The sequence below is a fragment of the Pelophylax lessonae genome (assembly GCF_965119305.1).
Source record: "Pelophylax lessonae genome assembly, chromosome: 2".
Lineage (NCBI taxonomy): Eukaryota > Metazoa > Chordata > Amphibia > Anura > Ranidae > Pelophylax > Pelophylax lessonae.
In genome coordinates this window covers 494937179-494963843 of record NC_138769.1, presented here as the reverse complement: position 1 = coordinate 494963843, position 26665 = coordinate 494937179, and the positions used below count along the sequence as shown (strand labels likewise).

At 41.0% G+C, this 26665-nt stretch overlaps 1 protein-coding gene across 1 annotated transcript in view; it reads left to right on the top strand.

Moving 5' to 3' along the window:
- The window catches only part of GPC6 (glypican 6), a 1143233-nt gene that overhangs the window by 928238 nt on the left and 188330 nt on the right, over nt 1-26665 (top strand). The window contains exon 6 of the mRNA XM_082246239.1: nt 14675-14818. Coding sequence (XP_082102365.1) covers nt 14675-14818 — 144 coding nt within the window. The remainder of the gene's footprint in view (nt 1-14674; nt 14819-26665) is intronic.

Here is a 26665-nt window from a genome sequence, read left to right as displayed (position 1 = left end):
ACCAAAAGAAACCTGTATTTGTGTGAAAAAAAAATTATATAAATTTCATTTGCGTACAGTATTACATGACTGCAAAATTGGCAGTTAAAAGGACACAGTACTTAACAGCAAAAATTGCCCTGGGGAGAAGGGGTTAATCACTTTCTGGAGGTCAAGTGGTAAATGTACATTTTTAGTGCTACTGGATGCTCAAATCTTGCTAGCACTCACAGCCTGCCACACTCCATACTCTTATGTCCATACTTCAAAATCGGCAGGGCATGTGTATAACTAAAGCTGACCCTGCACTTGTAGAATTTCATTTAAAATGTTTAATCTGAAGAAGCTCAATTTTCTAATGCTTGATGGAGTCAAATCGCATTCCATTTTTACCCAATACGATGAAAACATTTAAAGAAGCAGGATGGAAACACATTTCTAACAGTGTACTTAGTTTTCAGTACATGAAAGTTTATTCATTCCAAAATCAAATGTTAAAATGAAAGAAAACCCTAACTATATCTATTCATAAACATTTTCCCTTCCCCTCCTCCTACTTATTCTGTCTAACCTGTATGAAAAAGATCTGTGTTCTTAACTATTTTCAATCTGCTCCAGTCCAGTTACGTGATCCTTCAGCCCTGTGTAAGGGAGTTCCCAACAACGGCTGCGAACACTATCCTTAAGCTCCCATAGCCCAATCATTGCCGGTACTCCATCTTCTCTCCTACAGCAGACCCTGAATGACACAGGGGAGCCAGACTGGACTGAAGCAGATTAAAAATATGCCCAATAGCCATGGTAACCGCAAGCCGAGGTTCACGCTGGAGTGAAGGCTTGCAGCAAACCCGCTCCCTCCCCTACACGCTTGCAGAAGCACAAGAGGCAGCGAGGACACGCCATGCTGGGCAGCTGACACCGTTACCGGCAAACAGGATACCCTGGACCCCCAAATGAATGGCATCAGATGAAAAAACCTACGGTCATCAAGGAGGTATTGTTGCCCTATTCTCCGCACACAGAGACACTGTGCTTTTCACAACCACTACTCAACTACACTACTCTAAATCTGTCAGTCTCTCAAACCGCTCACGCTGGGACACTTGTACCTGACAGCCCAAGGATTTCTGCATACCTCACAAGAGACTGTTACTCTAACTTTTAAATCAGGGCTGATCAATCTACTCATTAGGATCCAGGCTTCCTTCTAATTATAGGGAATTATCAAATGCAAATATAGCAAGAAATATATGGTCTGCTCAGTGGATGGGTTCTCCACGCTTAAAATCATTTCAATAATTGCTTTGTACTTCCCCATATATCTGTTTGCTGCAGAAACCCGTTATTTTTAATTATATGTGTTTTTTATTCAAAGTGTGGTCTTTGCTGTAAGTCACGTTGGTCAGAATTTGCTAATCAATAAAGTTTAAGCGTTTCAATTACTGTGTGTCCTTAGTTGACCTCTTTGAGGAGAACTCTGTCTCTCCTCTAATTTTTTGGTATACATGTTCTTTTTGTCAACGGACACTAATTAGTACCACTGTGAAGAGGGGGGACCTATAGGGAAGAGACTGATGGTTTGGTCATCGCATAGGACCCCTTTCACCTTTGGAAGCAGGCAGACAAGAGGGAGTATTTGTGTTTTTTGAATCAGATTAAAAATAGGTTAATGCAGCGATATATATATATATATATATAATGTATATTGTTTTTTTAGACAGGTTAGGTAAGGTATGTAGGAGGAGGGTGGAGATGACATTTTTAAATATAGATATATAAATATAGTAGCAAGTATTTTATGCTACAGGTTACGACCAGGCATCCTTTTATATCCTAGCCCATAGGAATTAATCATGTGGGGCAATTTGGGTCATCCTTGGGGAACGCATTATCTTGTAGGCCCCTTTATAACTGCCAGGCCTGGAGGCACTAGCTAAAGGACTTAGCTACTCGTTTTCTTTAACTTCTCCCTTGGCATGCGCCCACCTATGGATAAACCTTAGCCCTAAAGGAGGCCTCAGTCATTACATACGGTGATTCTAATGTTGCTGCTCCCCTCTATCTCCTGGTCAGGCATTTGTACTGACATTTCTGTGCCACTTTTGATACACTATATATCCAAAAGTATTGGAACACCTGCCTTTACATGCACATAAACTTTAATGGCATCCTAGTCTTAGTCTGTAAGGTTCAATATTAAGTTGGCCCACCCTTTGCTACTATACCAGCTTCAACTCTTCTTGGAAGGGTGTCCACAAGATTTAGGAGTGTGTCTATGGGACACATTCCTCCAGAAGCGCATTTATAAAGTGAGGCACTGATGTTGGGGAGAAGGCCTGGCTCTAATTTGTCCCAAAGGTGTTCTATCGGGTTGAGATCGGGACTCTGTTCAGGCCAGTCAAGTTCCTCCACCCTAAACACACACATCCATGTCTTTATGGACCTTGCTTTTTGCACAAGTGCGCAGTCATGTTGGAACAGTAAGGGGCCATCCCCAAACTGTTCCCACAAAGTTGGGAGCATAAAATTGTCCAATATGTCTTGGTATGCTGTAGCCTAAAGAATTCCAAACTCAACCCCTGAAAAACAACCCCACACCATAACCCCCCCCCCCCCACTTCACCAAATGATTTGGACCGTTGCACAAAGCGAGGTTTATATAGACATGGATTAGCGAGTTTGGGGTGGAGGAACTTGACTGCCCTGAACAGAGTCCTGATCTTGACCTGATAAAACACCTTTGAGATTAATTAGAGCACAGACAGTGAGCCAGGCCTCATAAATACACTGGAAGAATGGTTAAACAGCTGCAAAGGTTGGGCCAACTCAATATTGAACCCTATGGACTAGGACTGGAATGCCATTAAAGTTCGTGTGTGTGTAAAGGCAGGCATCCCACTACTTTTGGTAATATAGTGTATGTCTGGTGTTGTTTCTCTAAAATAAAGATTACATTTTAAAAAAAATGTAGATATAGTAGGCTTTTCTTTCACTTTAAAAGCAAAAGAAATTTTGAAGTACTTTTAAATGTCATCAAATGTACTGAAAATTTTCATATGACTGTTTCTACTAAGGTATGGCCAGCTTAAGTCCAGTTACGGCCAATACTCTCTATGGCCTGACCCAATACATGCCCAAAAGCTTTGAATGATTGACCTCAGCATGCATATTGTTGCAAGAAATACGTAAACACTGTTAGCAGTTGCAAATGGCAATTTTGTTGATAATATCATAAAGAATTAAAAATATATATGAATTTAACAAAGAATTTCAAGTTAATCTTTTACAGCTGTATCTTATACTTACATAGTTTTTATAAATCTTTTAATGGCTGTTGCTATAAGCTGCACAGAAAGCCCTTGGTGTTTGTTTTGTTATTATTCCTAAATGAAAAAGATGGTCAGAGTTGTTTATTGATCAGCTTAGTACAGAGTGTACAGCAGCACTTATATTTCACATTTTAAACAGCATACTTTGCTTTTACTTAGGAGATATGCCATTAAATTATCTGCTCTTTTTCTTGTTCAATTTGCTCTATTTTAGGAAGGCTCTGACATGATAATAAACTTCTGCAATGATAGTTATTTCTTGCCTTCCAATTTAAGCTCTTTATTTGATCAGAGGGATGCAATTTATTGGTATTCTGCAGTATGCCAACAGCTGTTTGCTAGGTAATATTACACACTTAATCGACTAGAATTGTTCTTGAAAAATGTAACATTTAGCTCAAATTGTCAATCGAAGTTAGCATACCACGGTGCGAGAACCATTTTTATTATTTTCCATGGAAAATAACCATTAAAGTTGAGGTGGGCTTAAAAAAGTCTTTCTGTGCATTTTAACTACAGTCATTACCTCCCTCAGACAGGTACTCATATGCTTTTACTGCCTGCCAGAACAAGGAATTTACTTGTATTAAGAATGCGAGGCAGTTATAAAGTCATGGCACTCTATTGTGAATGATCAGAGATTTTCTATTCTGTTTCCTGTCAGCCATTTTAGAGCAGTGTAGCTTAGGCCAAGCATTGCGGAAGAAAAGAACCGCACTTGCTTGTTAAATCATTATATTCACCCAGAAATATTGCTAATAAATGAACAAGGAGGTCATGGAGCTGAATACATATTTAGTGAATTGTGTAGATTTGACAGGCTTAACTATATTACACTTTATAATAGAGCAAAATAAAATAATGTAAGTTTATCTTTTTGAAAAATAGTTAAACCCTATCCTTTTCCTTAAAATTGTCCCAATATGGGGTAAGCATGTTCCCATGGCAACTGTAGCAGGTTAGCTGCATGAGAAAACTGGATTGAGAGAGAAAAGCTATGAAAAAAATTGGAGCTTACCAGGTGTGGGTAGGGTTCAAATAGGACACATCATAAAGAGGATCTGTACTATGGAAGGGGTTCCCAAAAAAGGCAACCAGAGGTCATCAATACTGCCTGTAATACTTTTCATCGTTGTTGACTTACCATGCCTTTTTTCAAACTTTGCCTCTGTGCAGTGGTGGCCATCTTGATAGAGACATTGCTTTGCTTCCTCATATCAGAGCTGCCCCCTGATGACTGGTAATCTGATGATTGGTGGGGTTATATACAAGAAGGAACAGTGGAGGTGCAGGAAGCACATATCCAAAGAATAAATAAAACAAAAGTGAGATGTTTGCACTGCAGATCTTCAGATACTTTCTTTCCAGTAAGGTAAATATTCTGATAGTGACATCACCAAATCTCATGAGACTAGAAGTCAGAAGCATAGTGCCTTAGATGATCTTGCACTGCAGATTTAAAGATATAAGATAGTAGCACAAAATTGCTAAGTCAAATAAAGTGCACTGCTGTTTTTCTGGAGAAATTTTAGACAAAAGTAAATCCTTCAGGTTAATGCTTGGGAACAATTGCAGTGGAAGTCCATTCAAATCTAAACTTTAACCTGCTCCCACCCCCAAATCTAGGTCCTACACAAACTACACTGTAGAGGAAATATGTAACATGATCATCTCCCAGGGTCGGCTTCTGGGTAGAGAATAGTGATGGACGAACATCGGCCGGGGCGGTTCGCGAACGCCAGCCTCAAATTTTCTCAAAAGTCTGCGAACCGCGAGTTCGCGGCGGGCCCCATTGACTTTAATGGGAGGCAAACTTTAAAAACCTTTAGGTCATATTTGCAGCCAAAAAAGACGTACTAGCTGTGCACAAATAGTCCCAGCACATGGACAATGTCATAATAGAAGTATTGCAATTGAAAAAGTTGCCCTAAATTTTTTTTTTTTTTTTTTCACAGCAAAAAATATATATTTTTTTCCATAAATCAGCCAGAACTGACAGCAGCCGGTAAATACATTGTCTAATACATATAGGGTCCATTCACACATCTGTAAAATGGGTCCGCATCCATTCCACAATTTGGCAGAACCTTTACAGACCCATTGTTTTTCATTTCCAGTCTGAAAAATTAGGCATTCACAGGATAAAGAAGTAAGTGTCGGCCATTCCAGGCCCCAAAAATTAACCCACATGCGTTTACCTGACAGCTAAAAGCATTGTATTCTGTGGCTGAAGGTACATTAGGCATTCACAGGTAACTGAAGTAAGTGTCGGCCATAAAAGGCACCAAAAAATAACCCACATGGGTTTACCTGACAGCTAAAAACGTAGTATTCTGTGGCTGAAGGTACATTAGGCATTCACAGGATACAGAAGTAAGTGTTGCCCATTCTAGCCCCCAAACATTAGCCCACATGGGTTTACCTGACAGCTAAGTATGTAGTATTGTGTGGCTGAAGGTACATTAGGCATTCACACAGTATACAGAAGTAAGTGTCGGCCTGTATAGGCTCCAAAAATTAGCTCACATGGTTTGAACTGACAGCAAAAAACTTAGTTTTTGATAGCTAGAGGTACAGTAGGCGTTCACAGTACACAGAATCGTAAGTGTCGTCCTGTATAGGCTCCAAAAATTAGCTCACATGGTTTGAACTGACAGCAGAAAACATTGTTTTTGATGGCTAGAGGTATGGTAGGCGTTCACAGTACACAGAACCGTAAGTGTACTATATTCCCTGCCCGTGTTTGCTAGACCATGTGTCTGTGTAGATAACACCCGCTGTGTGTACCAGACTTCACTCAGCAAACTAGGCAATATTGTTGCATGACACAAATACACTTGAAAAAGTTTACTCAGATAACACCCCACTTCAATATGTGGCATGGGGGGGGCACAGGTTTATTACACCAGTTCTACAAATAATTGGCCAGTAACTGTTGTCACTGTGTGTAGCACTGTTTACACAGCAAGAGGCCAAATTTATGCAGGACTAAAATACACTCTTAGAAAATTATACTGTTAAATAACACCCCACTTCAATATGTGGCATTGGTGTAGCACACCAGTTAAAAAAATTGGCCAGTGAGTTTGGCGCTGTGTGTACCAGACTTCACTCAGCAAACTAGGCAATATTGTTGCATGACACAAATACACTTGAAAAAGTTTACTCAGATAACACCCCACTTCAATATGTGGCATTAGGGGGGGAGGGGGCAATTGGTCTATCACACCAGTTATAATACATTATAAGTGCTTTTGTCACTGTGTGTAGTGTTGCTGCAGAAACGCTCAGTCTCACTACCACACCTGTCACAATGCTGCACAGTGCACAATAATACTACTAATCCACTATAATATGCTTTCTACAAAGTATATTATACTGTGGATTACCCCCCACCCCACCCCCCTTTTTTAGTGCACTGCACAGCAATACCAAAAGATTTCCAGCCCTTTACATGACTTTTGTGGACATTAACAGAGCAATTTGTGTGTGACTGCAGCCGATCTCTAACTGCCCCTAAAGCAACCACTGAATACCTGCCCCTATAGTAAAGAGACTGTAATAGACCCTATAACAACATTGGAGCATTTTAAATCACTTTTGTGGACATTGACAAAGCGATTTCTGTGTGACAGCAGCCAATCTCTAACTGCCCCTAAAGCAACCACAGGATACCTGGCCCTATAGTAAAGAGACTGTAATAGACCCTAAAATGACATTGGAGCATTTTGAAAGACTTTTGTGGACATTGACAAAGCGATTTCTGTGTGACTGCAGCCGATCTCTAACTGCCCCTAAAGCAACCACAGGATACCTCTCCCTAAGCTCAAAAGATACTAGACCTATACCGAAAAATACCAACCCTGAAAAGGACTTTTGTGGATCTTGACAGCGCTATATGTGTCTAGCAAACTCTCCCCGATGAGCACAGCAGACCTCTCCCTACACTGGCAGAAAGCGGAATGTGAAATGGCCGCTAGATCGGGTCTATTTATAGGGTAGGGGGACCGTGCTGGAATGTTTCAATTGGCTGTCCCATTCCACCTGACGGCTGTGTCATGGGTCAAAGTTCTTCTGAATGAAAAATAAAATGACGGCACGGACATATTCGCGAACATCGGCAAAAGTCCGACTTTTTGCAAATTTGCGAACAAGCAAAATTTGCCGCGAACCGCAGGGCCATCTCTAGTAGAGAATGGTCAAGCACAAATGGTAGACAAAAACCTATCTGCCAGGAAAGTTAAAATCCTACCTTGAAGTGGGGTTGCCCCACATTGCAAAGAATAAATGCTCATTTAGAGGTCTATGGGACCAGGAAAAACTGTTTTACTTCTTTGATTCACCATTTCCCAGCAGCCGTTGCTCTCCTTTACTGTTCAAGGTCCTCACATCCAGTGTAGGGCTATGGGTTCTGCATTTTACTTGATGACATCAGAGGATCTGGGACTGCTGGATCACAGGGGAGAGGAGGCTGCATGGACTGGTCTATCAGCACATAGGGAGCCTGCAGGAGCAGAGGATTTAAGAAAGGAAGATGGCTTTTTCTGGTCCCTTAGACTTTAACGAGCATTAAACCCTTTCAGCGTGGGGCCACCTCAATTCAAGGAAGGATTTTTTTACTTTCCCAAGTATTCATCTTTAATTTTTCTTGTAATGTTTTGGTTAGCCTTACCACATTTTACCTGAATCTTCTTAACGGTCTTTTATTGTGATAGGCATATTCATTGACTAACGTGGAAAATTAAAGATTAAGGGGGTTAGGGCAAGATCAACTTTTCCATAATAATTGCATATAATTTCCCATTTCTATATGCCAGCATGTACTGATCACTTTGAAATGCAGCTTTAACTAAGCTTGGACAAAATAAAATATATAGATTGTAATAGATTTTTCATATATATATATATATATATATATATATATATATATATATACATATACATATATATATATATATATATATATATATATATATATATATATATATATATATACATACACTGTATATATATTGTAAATAGCATCCAGATCAATGTTGGCTTTTTTTAACTTAACCATATACAAGACAGTGCTAGTCTGTTTGCGTGTGTTGGGCAAAATCTATTTTGCTGTATACATTTTTATAAGCCAATCCTCATGTTTATATCCTGTTTTATACTTGGTACATTTAGGATGCTCTAATTGTAAGCCTAAAAATGTTTTAAAGAGTAGATGATTACTAGTACGTAAAAGAATACATAAAATTCAATAAACGCCTCAACTCACCAGTATAACATATCGTTATGTATGGTATAATGATGCTGTGTTTGCCATGCTCATTATTATTTATAATTTCTGGCAAATAAGTATGATTCATAAACATTTATGAACCCATTATTAAAACATATTTTTTCTCTCTTACTACAGCAATTTATATATATATATATATATATATTTTACAGTTTAAAACATCTGTTGCTGTCTCTGGTTATTAAAATAAATATTGTGTAAAGCCTACAGATATTATACTATTACTGAACTAATACTGAATATTAGTTGTAACAAATTCTGAAAATTAATACCCAAGTAATTGTAAAATATTTACTAAATAAATTACAGATGTGCCTTGGCATATAGTTTAACCACTTAAGCCCCGGAGGATTTGGCTGCTAAAGGACCAGGGGTTTTTTTGCGATTTTTTACTGCGTGACTTTAACGGACAATTGCGCGGTCGTGCGACGCTGTACCTAAACGAATTTGACGTCCTTTTTTTCCCACAAACAGAGCTTTCTTTTGGTGGTATTTGATCACCTGTGCGATTTTTTGATCACGCGCTATAAACAAAAAAAGAGCGTAAATTTTGCAAAAATAACAATATTTTTCACATTTTTTTATATGAAATTCCCCAAAAAAAAAAGTAAAAATCAAAATTTTTTAACATTTTTCGGCCAATTTGTTTTATGCTACCTATGTTTGGTAAAAAAAATCGCAAAAAGCATATTTTGATTGGTTTGCGCAAAAGTTATCGCGTTTACTAACAAAGAGAAAGATTTTTGTCATTTTTGGTGTTTTTTTTTTTAACGCGTAATGGCGGCGATCTGCGATTTTTTTTTCGGTACTGCGACATTGCGGCGGACAGATCGGACCCTTGACTGACATTTTTGACACTTTTGGGGTTACCAGTGACATTACTGCAGTAATCAGTGCTATACATATGCACTGTTACTGCAAAAATGACACTGGCAGGGAAGGGGTTAACTTTATTGGGAAGGGAGGGGTTACGTGTGTCCTAGGGGCGTGCTTTCTACTGTGTAGGGACATTCCTATTGGTGTAAAAGCAAAGATCAACCGTTCTACATAGTAGAACGGTCAGATCTTTACTTTTACACAGGGAGAACTGACAGGCAGCTTGTTTACACAAGCTGCTCTGTCTTTCTCCCTTCACAGGAGCGATCGCAGTGTGACTGGCGGACATCGAGTCCGCCGGTCACACGCACTGACTTGCCTGTGAACGAGCCGCGGCGGGCGCGCGCCTCGGCGGGCGCGCGCCCGCCCGCGATAGGCTCGCAAGTCAGTGACAGGCGAGTGACGTACCGATACGTCACTCTGCCTGGCCGGGGCTGACCGCCGCAGTATATAGTCGTGCGGCGGTCGGCAACCGGTTAAAATCATGGATATGCTGGAACTGGAGAGAGTCCAAAGAAGGGCAACTAATTAGGGGATTGGAGGACCTTAATTACAAGGAGCGATTACAAGCGCTTAATTTTTTCTTCCTGGAGAAGAAATGCCTGAGAGGGGACATGATAGTGATTTACAATTACCTCAATGGCGATCCCAGCATAGGAAAAAAACTTTTTAGTCTCAGGGAGTGTAAGAGGACACGTGGCCGTACAATGAAATTAGAGGAGAAGCGGTTTAACCTTAAGCTGCATAGGGGGTTTTCCACTGTCAGGGTGGTAAGAATGTGGAACTCTCTTCCACAATTGGTGGTATCAGCAGGGAGTATCAATACTTTTAAAAGACTCTTGGACATGCATCTCAAAGAACACAATATTCAGGGATGGACTGTTGTCTTTATTCAACCTTAACTACTATATCAGATGATTGTGGATGGACTGTTGTCTTATTCAACCCTAGACAAGAACATCCAAAAATACATTCTGCCACTCTTCCTGAGTATGGCGATACCACATGTGTGATACTTTTCCACAGCCTAGCCACATACAGAGGCCCAACATGCAAGGAACACCGTCATTTCCTGACTTCCCATTACAATTTTGTGGTGCACTGTAGGGCACTGATAAGCACTGTAATGGCACTGATGTGGCACAGATGAGCACTGATGTGGCATGGATGTGTCATGGATGAGCACTAATGTGGCACGGATGAGCACTGATGTGGCACAGATGTGGCACAGATGAGCACTGATGTGGCATGGATGAGCACTGACGTGGCATGGATATGGCATGGATGAGCACTGACGTGGCATAGATGTGGCACGGATGAGCACTGATGGGGCATGGATGTGGCATGGATGAGCACTGATGTGGTACGGATGAGCACTGATGTGGCACGGATGTGGCATTGATGTGGTGTGGATGAGCACTGATGTGGCATGGATCTGGCATGGATGAGCACTGACGTGGCATGGATATGGCATGGATGAGCACTGACGTGGCATAGATGTGGCACGGATGAGCACTGATGGGGCATGGATGTGGCATGGATGAGCACTAACATGGCATGGATGTGGCACGGATGATCAATGATGTGGCATGGATGTGGCATGGATGAGCACTGATGTGGTACGGATGAGCACTGATGTGGCACGGATGTGGCATTGATGTGGTGTTGATGAGCACTGATGTGGCATGGATGAGCACTGTCGTGGCATGAATGTGGCATGGATTACCATTGATGTGGCATGGTAGAGCCCTGACATGGCATGCATGTGGCACGAATGAGCACTGACGTGGCACGGATGAGCACTGACGTGGCATGGATGAGCAATGTGGCACGGAAGAGCACTGTCATGGCATGTATGAGCACTGATGTGGCATGGATGAGCATGGATGTGACATGAATGAGCACTGAGGTGGCATGGGTGGGCACAGATGTGGCACAGATGGGCATGGATGTGGCATGGATGAGGCATGGATGTGGCACGGATTAGGCACAAATGAGGCATGGATGAGGCACAAATGAGGCATGGATGAGGCATGGATGAGGCATGGATGAGGCACGGATGGGCATAATTTGGGTATGGAGGTATGGAGGAGGCAGAGGATAGCTGCAGTTTCTCTCCTCAGTGTGCGAGGAGAGAAATGAACCGGACATGCGCTGTTTTGTTGATTGGACGGAGTGATCACGTGGTAAAGGGTTGCTGTCATTGGCCCTTTACCACGAACCGTGATGCGCCGGGTCCCCGGGACCCTGCGAGCACAAACAGCTCCATGTGCATGCCCCAGGGGGTGCGCGGGAGCATGATTCTGGGAGAACGTCATTGTGCGCCCTCCCAGAATAAGCTGACTGCACTGTAGCCGTCATTCGGCTATGGCCCAGTCAGCAAGTGGTTAATTTCCCTTTTGCTGAAAAGTTTGTTACCTATGCTAGGGTCCCCAGTATGGTATTTGTACATTGATATCATATCCCCTCTCAAGTGTACCTTCTCCAGAGAGAATAAGTTCATTGCTTGTAGTATTTCCTCATAGCTGATGTGCTCCATTCCCCTAATTATCTTTGTTGCCCTTCTCTGGACTTCGTCCAGTTCAAGCACATCCTTCCTCAGGATTGGTACCCAGAACTGGACGGCATACTCGAAATGCGGTCAGAGTCTTGTAGAGTGGGGGAATAATCGTTTTATCTCTGCAGTTAATACCCTTTTTTTTACATGCCAGTATTCTGTTGGCTTTGCTTGCAGCAGCTTGGCATTGCATGCCATTGCTGAGCTTGTTGTCTACTAGGACCCCCAGGTACTTTTCCATCTTAGATTCCCCCAGAGGTTCTCCCTCTAACGAGTAACTTGCGTTCGTATTTCTGGCACCCAAGTGTATTACCTTACATTTTTCAACATGAAATCTCATTTGCCATGTAGTTGCCCATCCCATTATTTTGTTCAGGTCTTCTGTTAAGGTTTCCACATCCTGTGAAGAAGATATTGCCCTACATAGCTTAGTATCATCCGCAAATACTGAGATTTTGCTGGTCATCCCATCCTCCAGATCGGTTATGAATTAATTAAACAGGATTGGTCCCAGGACAGATCCTTGGGGGACCCCACTTTCCACACCCGACCAATCTGAGTACTCCCCATTTATCACCACCCTCTGGACTCACCCCTGAAGCCAGTTTTCAATCCAGGTACTCACTTTATGATCCATACCTACGTACCTTAGTTTGTACAGTAAGAATTTGTGGGAAACTGTATCAAATGCCTTTGCAAAGTCCAGATACACCACATCCACAGGCCTTCCTTTATCTAGATGACAGCTCACTTCTTCATAGAAGGTTAAGAGATTGGTCTGGCAAGAATGATTCTTCATGAATCTATGCTGATTTCTACTAATGATACCGTTTTTATTACTACAATCTGGTATATAGTCCCTTATCATCCCCTCCAATAGCTTGCAGACTATTGATGTTAGGCTAACTGGCCTGTAGTTCCCAGGGATATATCTCAGCCCTTTTTTAAATATTGGTGCCACGTTGGCTTTTCTCTAAACAGCTGGTACCATTCCCGTCAGTAGACTGTCCTTAAAAATTAGGAACAACGGTCTGGCTATCACCTGGCTAAGTTCCTTAAGGACCCTCGGGTGTAAGCCATCAGGTCCCGATGACTTACTTATGTTAAGTTTTTCGAGTCTAGTTCTGAGTCTTCTGTTACCCATGAGGGTGCTTCCTGTGACGTGTTAATAACTTTAACATTACAGTCTAGGGTACTGTATGCCCCCAGTTCTTTTGGGAAGACTGAGGAGAAGAATTTATTTAGAACCTCTGCCTTCACTCTGTCCTTTATAGCCAGATTCCCTTCATCATACTTTATGGGGCCAATATGTTGTGGCCTCACTTTCTTACTATTTATATACTTAAAGTATTTCTGTCCAATCTATATCTGGATAATAAAAATCCCCCATTATAATGACATTTCCTATCCTTGCTGCCATTCCAACCTGTGATAGGAGGTCCGCCTCCTCAATCTGGTTGGGGGGCCTATAGCATACGCCCAATATTACTTTCCCCTTTGAAGCTCTACCCATAGGGATTCCACCTCTTCCCTAGCTCCATTACTGATATTGTCCCTCATATTCACTTGCACATCGTTCTTGATATACAGGCATACCCCTTCCCCTTTTTTACCCTCCCTTTCTCTGCGATAAAGGGAATACCACTGAATGGTTGTCAGCCAATCATGAGAGCTGTCAAACCAAGTTTCTGAAACTCCCACAAATTCAAAATCCTCCTCATACATTAGCAGCTCCAGTTCTCCCATCTTGTTAGCCAGACTTCTAGCATTAGTTTATAAACCTATAGTATAGGTGGCTTATGAATTGCAGTGGATTGTCACATGACCAAGGACATATTTACCAAACAGCAACAGTGTAAGAAGGAACATAGTAGGCACAGGATTATTTCTTTTAGGTTTGCTTTATCTTGGGAGCTCTGGGAATGTTTGGAACATTAAGCTGCAGAAATGGGGAAGAAGAGTCTCAGGGCTCTTTACATATACCGTGAAAAAACTATATACAGAGGATGCGCTTGCTGACATCCTTCTGAAAATGTAAGTTGTAATGTCCAAATGTATAAAAAAAAAAGCTGCTATCTTTCTCCTATTGCAAAAACATCAATAAAATGTAACCAGCGACATTGGCGCAGGTGCAAAATGTATGCATCTCAGATCATATGGGCATACGCAGATGAATGTCCATATAAGAAAATAGACAAAAAACATTAGGCACACTCTACTGCTTCAAGGGTCACTCAGGTGTTGTACCTCCCTCTGTTAAGGAACCTAATAATCTCATGTACACTTGCATAACTATAATGTATATCAGAAATTACCCTGCATCCTAAAATGTCCAAAATGCCACAATCTTTCCCTAGCTTTTTTTTTTTTTTTTTTGCAGCCAAAGGAAGGTCTAAAGCTACAGTGAATCATTTACAGATGCTAAATGTAAAAATGTTTTAATATGATGCTACACATGATATTTATTTAGTCCTTAGTTGGTTAAAAAAAGCAAGATCAGCCTTGGTCTTGTCAAGTCTTGTCATTTTTGCCAGTCTAAGAATGCTGCAACGCTGTTTACTTTCTATAAATGACATTATTATTTACTTCTTTTTAAAATAATGTATGTTACAATTTATAATGCATATATTTTGTTTTCATCAGGTCTTTCTTGGATGTGGTCAACCTAAATCTCTTCGTTCTTCGAGGACACTGAGATCACTTTCAGGAAGATATAACATCCACTTTAAACCCTACAGTTTACATGAAAAACCAACAACAGCTGTTGGTACCAGTATGGATAGATTGGTATGTCCTTACTATACACTATATATTCTATATATCACAATGGCAAGAACGAGGTTTGGTACTTTAATTAAGCAGTGTAAGCAGTGTATAGGGGGCCAGCAGGGCAGAAAACAGGAGGTCAGCAGGGCAGAGCACAGGGATTTAGCAGGGCAAAGCACAGAGGGTCAGCAGGGCAAAATACAGGGGTCAGCAGGGCAGGGTAGAGGGGGAAAATAGGGCAGAGAAGAAGGGATCAGCATAGCAGAGATTAGGGGGTCAGCAGGGCAGATTACTGGGGGTTAGGGGGACAGATTACAGGGATTTGGTGGACACATTACATGAAAACAGGGCACATTACTTGGGAGCAGGGTTCACATGGCCTCAGATTTTCCACGATATTGTATTATGGTATATCTGCTTCCCAGGCTGTGTAAATTCTTATACTGTAGGCTCCAGAGGTTGTTGGAGTTGTACAGAAAGCTGGTTTCCCAAAAAAAATAAAAATAACATCCACATATTGGCAGGGCATTGTACAGAACAATACAGTACAACAAAGTCCCCAGCATATTTAACTGCTAGCCAACTAGACAAGTTAAAACCTTTTTTGGATTAAAAGTAAATTTTTTGGGTTGCATGCATTTACAAATAATTGTTAAAACACACTACTGCAACTAGGCCTTTCTGCAAGTGTGATCCTTGAGGTGGGGCATAGAAAGATCAAGTTTTGATCTGTGTGTGACCCTTCCTGTTCAACTCTGGAAAATGTATGTTGATCAGTGTATTCTGAGAGCAGGGGGAACTGCTGTCAGAATACAATGCCCAGACGGAGGGATTCCTCTATCTATCTTGTTTTTTGTGGGGTTTTATTTTACCTTCAGTCCCTAGGATCTGTTTTAATTCTGAGACATGTTGGTTGTCTACAAGAGACATGTTGGCAGCTGTCTACAAGAGATTGGCCAAAAGCAAACAAAGCTCTTAGCCAGATTTAAAACTGGCCAAAGATCGCCGGCCATCTGATCAAAAAAACAAAAACAAAACAAATGCACACAATCAAAGTGGATGAAGAAATCCATCTCACTGCACTATTTTATTCTGACAGTGGGACTCCTCTGCTGTCTAAATACACAGATCAGTGCTGCAGCTGATTGGCTGCATGTGCTGACTAAATTAAAAAAAAATTACAACATTCCTGTTTGAGAGAAGCTAATCATTAGATTGACTTCTCTAAAGTGGGAAAAGCCAAAGATGGATAAAAATTCTGCCAGTCCCTGCTGAACCAGAGGAATTTCGATCTGCAGTATTTCCAGCTTAACCCCTTCCCATTCCATCATTCTCCAGGTTTTTGCTAGTGTCTTAGGAGACTGTATGTTTTTCTCTGCTGAGAGAAGCAGACCCTTTCCTTCTTCTAAATAAGACCAAATCCAGGGGTTTTTCTCCCACAAAGACAACAATCTCAGTTCTTAGGATCTGTAGTTCTGGAAACAACTATCCCTTTGCTTTTGCATGAAGGTTTGGGGCTTGATGGCCTCCTTAGAGGCTATTATGCATGTCAGATTTCACTCAGGACCATTACAACTCAACATTCTAGCTCTGTGGGACAAAAAGACACCTTCTCCAGACAATCCCTTGCATCCAACTCCCAGGACCAGGCTACCCCTGGCCTGTTGGCTCACAACTCCAGCTCTGGATTAAGGGAAATCCTTCCTTTCCTTGTTTTGGAATATTCTCATGACAGACACCAGCCTAAAAGACTGTGAAGGAGTCCTGTGAACCCTTTCAATGTAGGCATTTTGTCCTGGAATCCACATATTGGAATTTAGAGTAATTTGGTAATCCCTTCAAACCATAGAATCAACCAACATGGATTTAGCTGGACAAGGCCAGAGCAGTGGTGTAAATCAACCACCAGGGAGGAATCAAGGGTCTCATTTCATCTTCCAGTTCTATCTACTGTGCACATTCTGTGTAAGGAAAATTGGTCAATGTCTGAATTTTGGAGACTAGCCCCTGGAGGTATTTCTAGACCCTGTCACAGGTGGAGAAAACCAGACATGGATCTCATGGTTTCCAGATTCAACAACAAACTGATCAGGTTTGTCCCTGGATCCAAGCATTCCCTAGCCATAGCATCGGATTCCCTGATAACTCCATGGAATCAGTTTAAATTGATGTGGTAATCTTGGACCTCAACAGACTTGTGGCAGACTCTCTGTGGGCTTTCCCGTATTGCCCAAAACATTTGTTCAGCAGGTAAATTTACCACCATTCTTCACTGTTGTTGGCTTTTGTGGCTTGGCTGTTCAAGTCCAGGTACCCCTAAAAACTAAGAAAACACTGCACTTGTAAAGTCTACTTCACATGGGGCAAGGCAAGAAATTTCCATCTCAAAAGGTACTTTGCAGCATGTTGAAACCGGCGCTACCTTCAAAGTGCTAATATGCCAAATAAATAAATAAATAGTGTATAAGTAAAGTGCTGAAGTGTATTATTTATTTAAAGTGCTCATATTCTGAGTGATAACGGGTTAGATATTACAACATTTATCAATCATAAGTGCTAGTGCCAGAAAAAAACTTGAAAAAGAAACCAAACCCGGTGCTTTTATTCAAATTAATAATGTGTATTACAGTGATAAACCGTGGAAGTTTACATAAATAACATATACACAAATGGTGCTTATTTTATTGGAAGAATGACTGTAAAATAATAACCTGTTATTATTACGTGCTGTGATCATAAAGTGATGTGAAACTTTACATATATATGCGAGTAAATGAATAAATAAATTAAATAAAATGGTCAGTCCTCTCTAGTAGAGAAATGAAAAAAACAGGTGTTGAACAAAAGAAAAAGGAGAGCACGGATTGCAAACACCACTATAGCCACTAGGTGTCGCACCCGGCCAATATACCACCTGTATATCAATAGGGACCAATATGGAATCCTGGGGTTCCCTCACCACGGTCTCTCCTCGTCCAGAGTACCTCAGGATATAAAGAGAGAGGGGGACCCCTTGGTGCGATGTATGGTGCCAATCTTTTAAAAGGCGAGGTAGTAACTCACGGTTAGGCTGTCCTCGATCAGTAAAGAGAAGCCGGGAAGCTTCCGCGTTCCACGGCCCAAGCTCCAAATACCGGAAGTGACGTAGTGACGTAAGACTCCACCCTACGCGTTTCGTAATACAACGTCTACTGGAGCGTTTCTTTTTCAAGTTTTTTTCTGGCACTAGCACTTATGATTGATAAATGTTGTAATATCTAACCCGTTATCACTCAGAATATGAGCACTTTAAATAAATAATACACTTCAGCACTTTACTTATACACTATTTATTTATTTATTTGGCATATTAGCACTTTGAAGGTAGCGCCGGTTTCAACCTTCTTTACAATTTTATCACTTTTTAACCCTTTCAGGGTTGGTTGTTGGCAGCTTACACCTTAGGTCTTTTTTTGTATTTATTATAAACTCCATAGCGCTGGTCACCTCCTGCATAAAACACTTTGCAGCATGCATCCTTGCTTTTCTTCAGTCTGGGCTTCATCAACATCAGGGGGTTATTTACATAGCTCATGCATATCTCTGTGGGAACTCAAACTGGTTCTGTTAGCTAAAGCTGCTCCTCTACCTACTCTCACTCACAGGGTAGCTAACTTGCTACCATCAACTCTGTGAGGTGAGTTTCTGAGCTAGTAGCTTTACCTTTTCTGGTGCTACACAGAGAAAATAATGTCTTGAGCCCTAAGGCCTCATTTCTTCCTATAGTAGTTCTCCATTTTAGCTTAACCAGGATCTCTCTTATCTCTCAACCTTATCTCTCTGACTGTGCTATTACATTCCAAGGAAGTATCACCCCATTGTTTGGATGTGCTGTAAGCTGTTCCAGTTTATCTCTAGGCTGTTGCTTTTTTATGATGTCCCCCTTTAAGAGATGCCTCTCGTCCCTCTGTTGTTGGGTGGTTTAGGCCACCAAACATTCAAACCTATAGGCTCAGGACAAGGTTCCTTCTTTTTTTTTGTCTGATGCACACCACAAGATCAGTGACTGTTTCCTGGGCTTCAACATCCAGCATCCGTTCTTTATATTTGCAAGCCTGCCACCTGTTCTGTTCACACGTTCACAAAGTTTTATCAGATGGCTGTTCAGACCTTTTCTTATGCCCGCTTCAGACATAAGGTTCTATAGGCAGCTATTGAGCTGTAAACTTCCAGAGTCCTACCCCTCTGTCTTTATGATCTACTCCCACTGCTGGGAGTGGGAAAGGTTCTATCTGACCGATTAACAGCTTTGTTTGTTAGTGTCAGATCTCCTTTAGGAATCAGTAAAACAGCGCGTCTTAGAATTAATACTGATTCTGTGTCCCTTAATGAACTCCAAGAAAAGCATTTTATGGCAACAAGTACAAATGTCCTCTTTTTTTCTGTTTTGACCGGTCTTAGCTTTAAAATTTTTTTTTAAAAAAATGAAGTAATTTTCCTGTAAATAAAAAGTATACATTTTTTTTTTTTTTTTTTTACAATTTACCCATTTTAAATAACAATAAATTGTTTCTGATACAAAGCATGATAAAGTTATTTGCAAATGAAAGGAGACCCTTTTTTCCAATTTTACACATTTAGCTATACATTTTTATTGCTTTTTTTTTTTTTTTTTCTTTTTTAAATTCTAAACACATAAGGCACTGTGATTACAAATTGTGCCATGGTACAAAACAGAAATTATTTTTACAGTAGCATAAGGTAGATTCAATATTCATATAATGGTCCTGAATTCCAAAGTTACACTCAAGCATGGTGAGCACTGATTGATGTGAGATGTGGTGTTTGTAAAATACAAGGAGTAGGGTTAAGAATGGAAGGGTGGAAGGTAGGGAGGTAAGGAGGAAGGTGGGAGGGAAGGAAGGGAACTAAGAATAGAAGGGTGAATAAACAGTCACTAAAAAGACCATGTACCATGATACATGATCGAGCTAGTTAAGGGATGCTAATAAGAAGAGTTGAATAGTCTCATTTTTGAGGGTATAGTTAGTTTAAAGCAACTATTAAGAACAGAAAGAACAAGTGGAAAAAATATGGTGGTCATAATGGATGTAAGACTGGGTCATTAGGTCACAACTGTATATTTGATGTGTGATAGCCAGCAGGGCCAGTTTTTTTGGAAAACTGATACATTAGAATGGGCTCCAGAAAACTGGGCATGGGTATTATGCATTCTATCACAGAGTCTCAAGTGGGGACAATATTTGTCCCCCAAAATCTTGCAATATATATCTTACCACTATTAATATATGGGTGAAAATTAATTGTGTGGTGCTTGCAGGGCCAACTTTCAATCCCCACATCCAGAAGTGCAAGCACTGGATCAGGTGTAGAAGAGATGTGTTGATCATAGCTATAAATTGGAAGACTTCCTGCCAGAAAGATGTAAATTTTCCACAGCAGCACCATATATGTTACAATAAACCAATGTATCCACATCCCTTCCAGCACAGTAGATAATTTTGGGTAGCGATAGCTGCAGTTATTTTTAAAAGCCCCTGTAGGGGATTACAATGGTATAATTGAGTTTGGGGAATTGTTTAAATGCATTTGAGAGTTCCAGCCATTTTGAGAGATCAAACCATTGCTATACCAGCCATTTCCCCATCATTAACATTTATATCTCTAAGGAGTAGAGTAATGGAGGATAGAGGGAAGTATTGACCAATAGCTTGTTGTAGTATGTTTTTGACATTGCCACAGAGTTCCACACTCATAAAGGTACAATTTCAGGGTCCATTGGTAAGTTGGAACTTTAAGGCCCATCATGGAATTTTGCAATTTTTTTATACAACATTAAAAAAAAAAAAAAAAAAAATAGCAAAAATAATTAATGAAAATGAAAAAATAAAATGTTCCATTACCGTTAATTAGTGTTAACTAAGGGTTAACAGTGCATTAAATAGGAATACATTTTTTACTTGAAAAGTTCCTTCATCTGATGTCATATGCAGATCAAAAGTTACCTCTTTGACCTACATATGAATGAGATAATAAATACAATGTAACAGTAGATTGGTACAGATTGTTACAGAGTATTACAGTTTGGATATTTTTCTCCAAATCTGGATATGCATATCTAATAGTGAATTGTTTCATATTGCAGACTGTGGTTTTGCAATATTGAAACAACAAGTCCAATACAAAAAATAATCACTTTGTGCCATTACATCTTTTAAGCTATTCATTTTGTTGAAAAGTAAGCATGAAGTTTGCATTGCATCATATATCATATTCAACAGAGCCAAGTTCTCAGTATTAAAAATAAAATAACAATTACTGAAACATATTATAAAATATTTAAAACCACATTCCCAATCAAGTGGAAATAATCTGTCTTATTATATTAGGCCTCATGCACACTGGTTTCTTGTAAATGCTGTTTATCCTGACAGGAGAAAATCAGCGTTATAAACTTACCTAAGCTGCATTTTTCAAACCAGTTTAGGTGAATTTATCAGAGTTTAAAAGTGTTTGAAGTTTGGGAGTTCATTTCATTCATTGGTCAGAATTTTAATTTATTCTGGCCATTGAAATAAAAATACTCTGAAATGCTAAACGCTCCTAGTGTTTAGGCATATTTAACAGTGTTTACACGCGTTTAATAGGGTTCAGCGTTTTTTGTGGTCAAAATTCCCTCTCCTGAATTCGCTTGGATGTTCAGAAAACATGCTCTTTTTTTTTATAAATATTTTATTAATTTTTCAAAATACTGTTAACAATAAAAAAAACAAGAGACATAAGCACTTATCTCACATTAAATTACCAGTACTAATTAATCCCCAATTACCCTCCATCACCTCCCCCCATTCTTACCCAATCCCACTCCCCCTTCCTACCCACTAATCAGTTTCCCTATTTTGATGTTTTTCTCTATTTACTCTCAGGTCTTCACCAAGTTCTAGATCTTATCATATATCTACCAATAAGATTTCCAGATATTTATCAGATTTGTTGAAGTCTTCCCATTTTCCCCATTTTTCCAACTTATTTTTAGGTTGTTCTTCTTCCCTACTTCCCAGATATTCCATATTATAAATGTAATCCACTCTATCACATAACTCCTTTAGGGTAGGGGTCTTTACATCTAACCATCTATTCGGGATAACTCCTTTAGCTGTATTTAATAGAATTAGAACCAATGTAACTTGGTATTGTTTGAATGGTATTTTTGTTCTATGAAATAGACACCACCAGGGGTCATCTAAGACAACAACTCTTGTGATCTCAATAATCCTTTGTCTAACTTTCAACCAATAATCTTGAATTTTGGGGCAGTCCCACCAAAGGTGGAAGATCGTTCCCTTATCCCCACATCCTTTCCAACATCGATCTGTTTTTTTCCGGTTGGTATTTGTATGCTATTGTTGGAGTTATATACCATCTAGATAAACATTTATAATTTAATTCAATGGTACCAGTATCCACAGCAGTACAGTATGCGGCTCTCAATACCATGTTCACCTCGTGATTTGACAATGATACCCCTATTTCCTCTTCCCATTTTGTTATGACAGAGGGTATCTCCCGGCAAAGGCATTCTTTAAACATTCAATATATTTGCAAAATACTATGTTTAGGCTTTTTAGTCGAGAAAACATCCTCTAAACTGCCCTGCTATTAAACTGCAAAAATACGTCCATGTGTGCATTAAGGGAGTTCAAGGGCAGAAAAAAAAAACACGCCTAAACTCACAAAAATTTGTAAGGTTTCACCTCCTGCTTGCCGAACCCATGTTAGGCTAGACTGTTGAAATTTTTTGACATTGAATTATGTATATATAGATATATATTTAAGGGATAGACCGATTATCGGCAAGGCCGATATATTGGGGGCCGATATGCACTTTCCCCGATATATCGGTATCGGCCCCGAAACTGGCCGATATTGCCGATATTTTTGTGATGTCATTCTGCCTTCTTAGGCCACCTCCCTCGCCTTGGACAGCCTCGTCTGGAGTCGGGACTAGTCTCATGGGAGTGTATTACAGCCATACACCCACCCACCCACAGCAGCCCAGTGCCAGCCAGCCACCCACATCCACAGGCCTTGTAACAGCCATCTAGCCATAGGATCTGTACCAGTGACCCAGCCACCCACAGACCCTGTACCAGCCAGCCAGCCAGCCACCCACAGGCCCTGTACCAGCCAGCCACCCACATCCCCTGTGTCAGCCACCCACCCACCCACCACAGGGTGCCAGCCAGCCACCCACCACAGGGCGCCAGCCAGCCACCCACCACAGGGTGCCAGACAGCCAGCCACCCACAGACAGGGTGCCAGACAGCCAGCCACCCACAGGCCCTGTACCAGCCAGCCGCAGGCACTGTACCAGCCAGCCGCCCACAGGCCCTGTACCAGCCAGCCACCTACAGCCCCTGTGACAGTCACCCACCTACCACAGGGTGCCAGCCAGCCAGCCACCCACCACAGGGTGCCAGACAGCCACCCACCACAAAGTGCCAGCCAGCCAGCCATCCCCCAGAGGGTGCCAGCCAGCCAACCATCCACCACAGGGTGCCAGCAAGCCAGCCACCCACCACAGGGTGCCAGACAGCCAGCCACCAACCACAGGGTGCAAGCCAGCCAGTCACCCACCACAGGGTGCCAGCAAGCAAGCCATTAAGCATTAAACAAAAATTAACATGTTCACTACAAGATTTGTGTCAACAAGATACGCTGTGACCAAAATATAGGTATCGGTATCAGCCCTGAAAAAAACATATCGGTCTATCCCTATAGATATATATATATATATATATATATATATATATATATTCATTGTATCTTTTTCATAATCTATTTGGTGTTTTTTTATGTAGCTCATGTGTGTGCTGTATAATGAATGTCTTTCTGGCAAACAAATTAGGCGGCTAAAACATTCAGCTATACCTTTAGTATTTAAGGGTTAAATCTACAGGAGCATTCTGGGTTATGATTAAGCAATTTTTTTCATGAAATGCATTAACCATGTTGCTCTTTATTTGTATCATGGGTTTTATGATGTTATTTTTTGTGGATTTTATACATAAAAGCTCATTTTTTCCAAGGTTGGGAGTGCAGTCAATCTTCCTTCCACATTTTCTGCTACGCCCAAGTCACAGACTGGACCGACACCCTGTGACTCAGAAGGGGATTTATATGTTTCACCGGGAGCAGTGTTGCTCTTTTATTATTGGCATTAGATTCTAGGTACTCTATTCACTCAAAGGATTCCTAAATATTAGAAAGCCCTGCGCTTGATTTAAAAAGACTGCCGACTGCTGCACCAAAGAAAAACCTGAATATCGGACTTCTAATACTCAATCAAAACCAAAAATACTCATGTCCCTGCCACAATGAAATCATATGTGTTCATTTACACAAATATAAAAGCGAGGTGCAAACTGACCAAAAAAGGGGATACAAATAATTACATTTCAATGTACAAACGGAAGTGCACGTGTCCTTTAAATAATTAAACCATATATGTAAATACATTTTTCAAGAATTTGAAACAATATGTAACATCCAATAAATGACTACAGTGTTAAAACAAATAAACAATAATCCAACGAGAGTTCATGAATTATTTGTGAATAGTCCGAATCCACATGAATAATTTCCCCGTGACTAAACGTGCTCAGTGCTGGGCACAAACAATTGGTGCTGCCCAAAATGCTGTCCCCAAAAATTAAGCCTCTAACGTGACAGGGGTGATCCCAAATCAAAGAGATCAAACACACTTTTATAATGAAAAGAGTCTATGCTCTCACCATCAAGCCTCCCGAAGGATATATGATGCAGCCGGTAAATTGCAGCTATGGTGTTCCTTACAAAGAGATCATAAAAGCAGCTCTGACCAACCACCAAGCTCCATCCGGCACAAGTATCATATAAGGGCAGAGAATAGGAGAAGCCTCAGGGTGCAATAAATGATTAAAATCTATATTAAAATTTGATCTGGGACATCCATGGCCAAACATTTAAAGCGGAAGTGGTATTGGATTAAAGCATTGCTTATACATGTGAACAGGAGTCTGCCATGAAGGTACCATAATGCCCAACAACATATCACCATCATTTCAATTTGACTCTATGAGAATGGTAATGTATTTGTGTCAGGGTGTCAGTACTAGGATCCCTTTAAGACCCAGCAAACCTCACCTGACACAGCCTTTGCCTGGGAATGAATGGTGATTGGCCAGTTTACCTTTAAATCACCTGTATCAGCATGCCACCAGTGCTCGTGATAGCGTTGTTACCTTGTGTGCTCCTGCTTGATCCAGCTAATATCTGCTCTGTATATATCGTGTATGACCCGGCTAGTTTTGACCCTGCTTTGCTTGCTTCTGATTCTGTACCATTTGGACTCTGATCTACTTGTATATAACCCAGCTATTCTAGACTACGCTTTGCCTGATTCTACTGGTGCCAGACTCAGCATTACTACTTGGCTGCCCTGAACCTCCTATTACATCTGCAGCGGTGAACCACAAGTACCAGCCAACTTCCGGCTACATGTGCAGCGGTGAACCACAAGCACCAGCCAACCTCTATCTTCATCTGAAGCAGTGAACTACAAGTTCCAGCTGACCTGCTCTGCTTAGACCTGCTCATGGTATGCGCTCTTGTCTATTGAACTCTTTGCATATCAACACATCTGAACTGTTTCCTACTATCTGCTCTTAGCCTGACACAGGGCTGGGCTTGCAGTGACTCTCCTCTCTGTGCTCAGGCTGCTCAGCTGTCGGTTATTTTTAGCACTCATTGTTTCTTCAATGGCTCACCTGGTTATCATTATCTGCTCGTCAGTCCTGCCTACAGCCAGCCCCTTCTGGCTATTTAAGCTGCCTTGTTCATTCCTTTCCTGCCTTCGCCTGGTCAACATATCTGGAGTTTCTCTGTTGTGTTCCTGCTGACCTTCCTTCTGGTTCCTGATCCTGTTCCTCTGCTTCTAACTACACTGATTTCTAGTTTGCTGATCGCTGGTTTGTCTGACTTCCTGTTTTGGCTTCCAACGCCTGGCTTATGTTTTGACTATGTTTACTGTTCTGTATCATTTTTTACCATTACTTTAAAGGTGTGAATTTACAGCATTTTCTGTCTCAGTCTGATTCATTGTTCTGACAGTAGGCAAAGGCCATGAATTCAGAAGATGCAGGCAATCTACCTAGTGGTAATATTTTTTCCAGATTGGATGAGCAGGACCACCGCATGGATCAGTTGGCATAGCGATACAGACGCTTCTGATGTGTACTGCTCACCTGGGTCCTCCCACTTTGGCTGTTCCAGTACAAACAGTGTTGAAAGCTATCCCTGCTGCTGCTCCAGTCTCTGTGCAGGCACCTGCCTTGAAAATGACCTCTGTAAGAGTCTGGTTAAGTCCCACTTCCCCAGCGTTTGGGGGTGATCCAGTTCAATGCCGATGGTTTCCCAACCAGTTTGAGATATATTTCAAAATGCTTAACAGAAGCAAAGTAGGCTTCATTATTTCTTTGCTTTCTGATAGAGCCTTGGCCTGGGCAAACCCTCTATGGGAGATGCAAAAACCCATTGTCCTGAGTTATTCTGAGTTTGTGGCTTCCTTTAAAAGGGTATTTGATGTTCCCGCTCGCTCCACTTCTGCTGCCAAGAACCTCGTGTCCATCAAACAGAGTACAAGAAATGTTACTGATTATGCCATTGAATTCTGTACCCTGGCAGCAGAGATTGCTTTTAACAATGAGGCCCTCGTGGCTGCTTTTTCTCATGGTTTCTCAGATAACATTAAAGATAAGATAGCAGCCAAAGACATACCTTCAGATCTGGAAAAGTAAATCACGTTTGCCATTCTCGTTGACTCCAGAT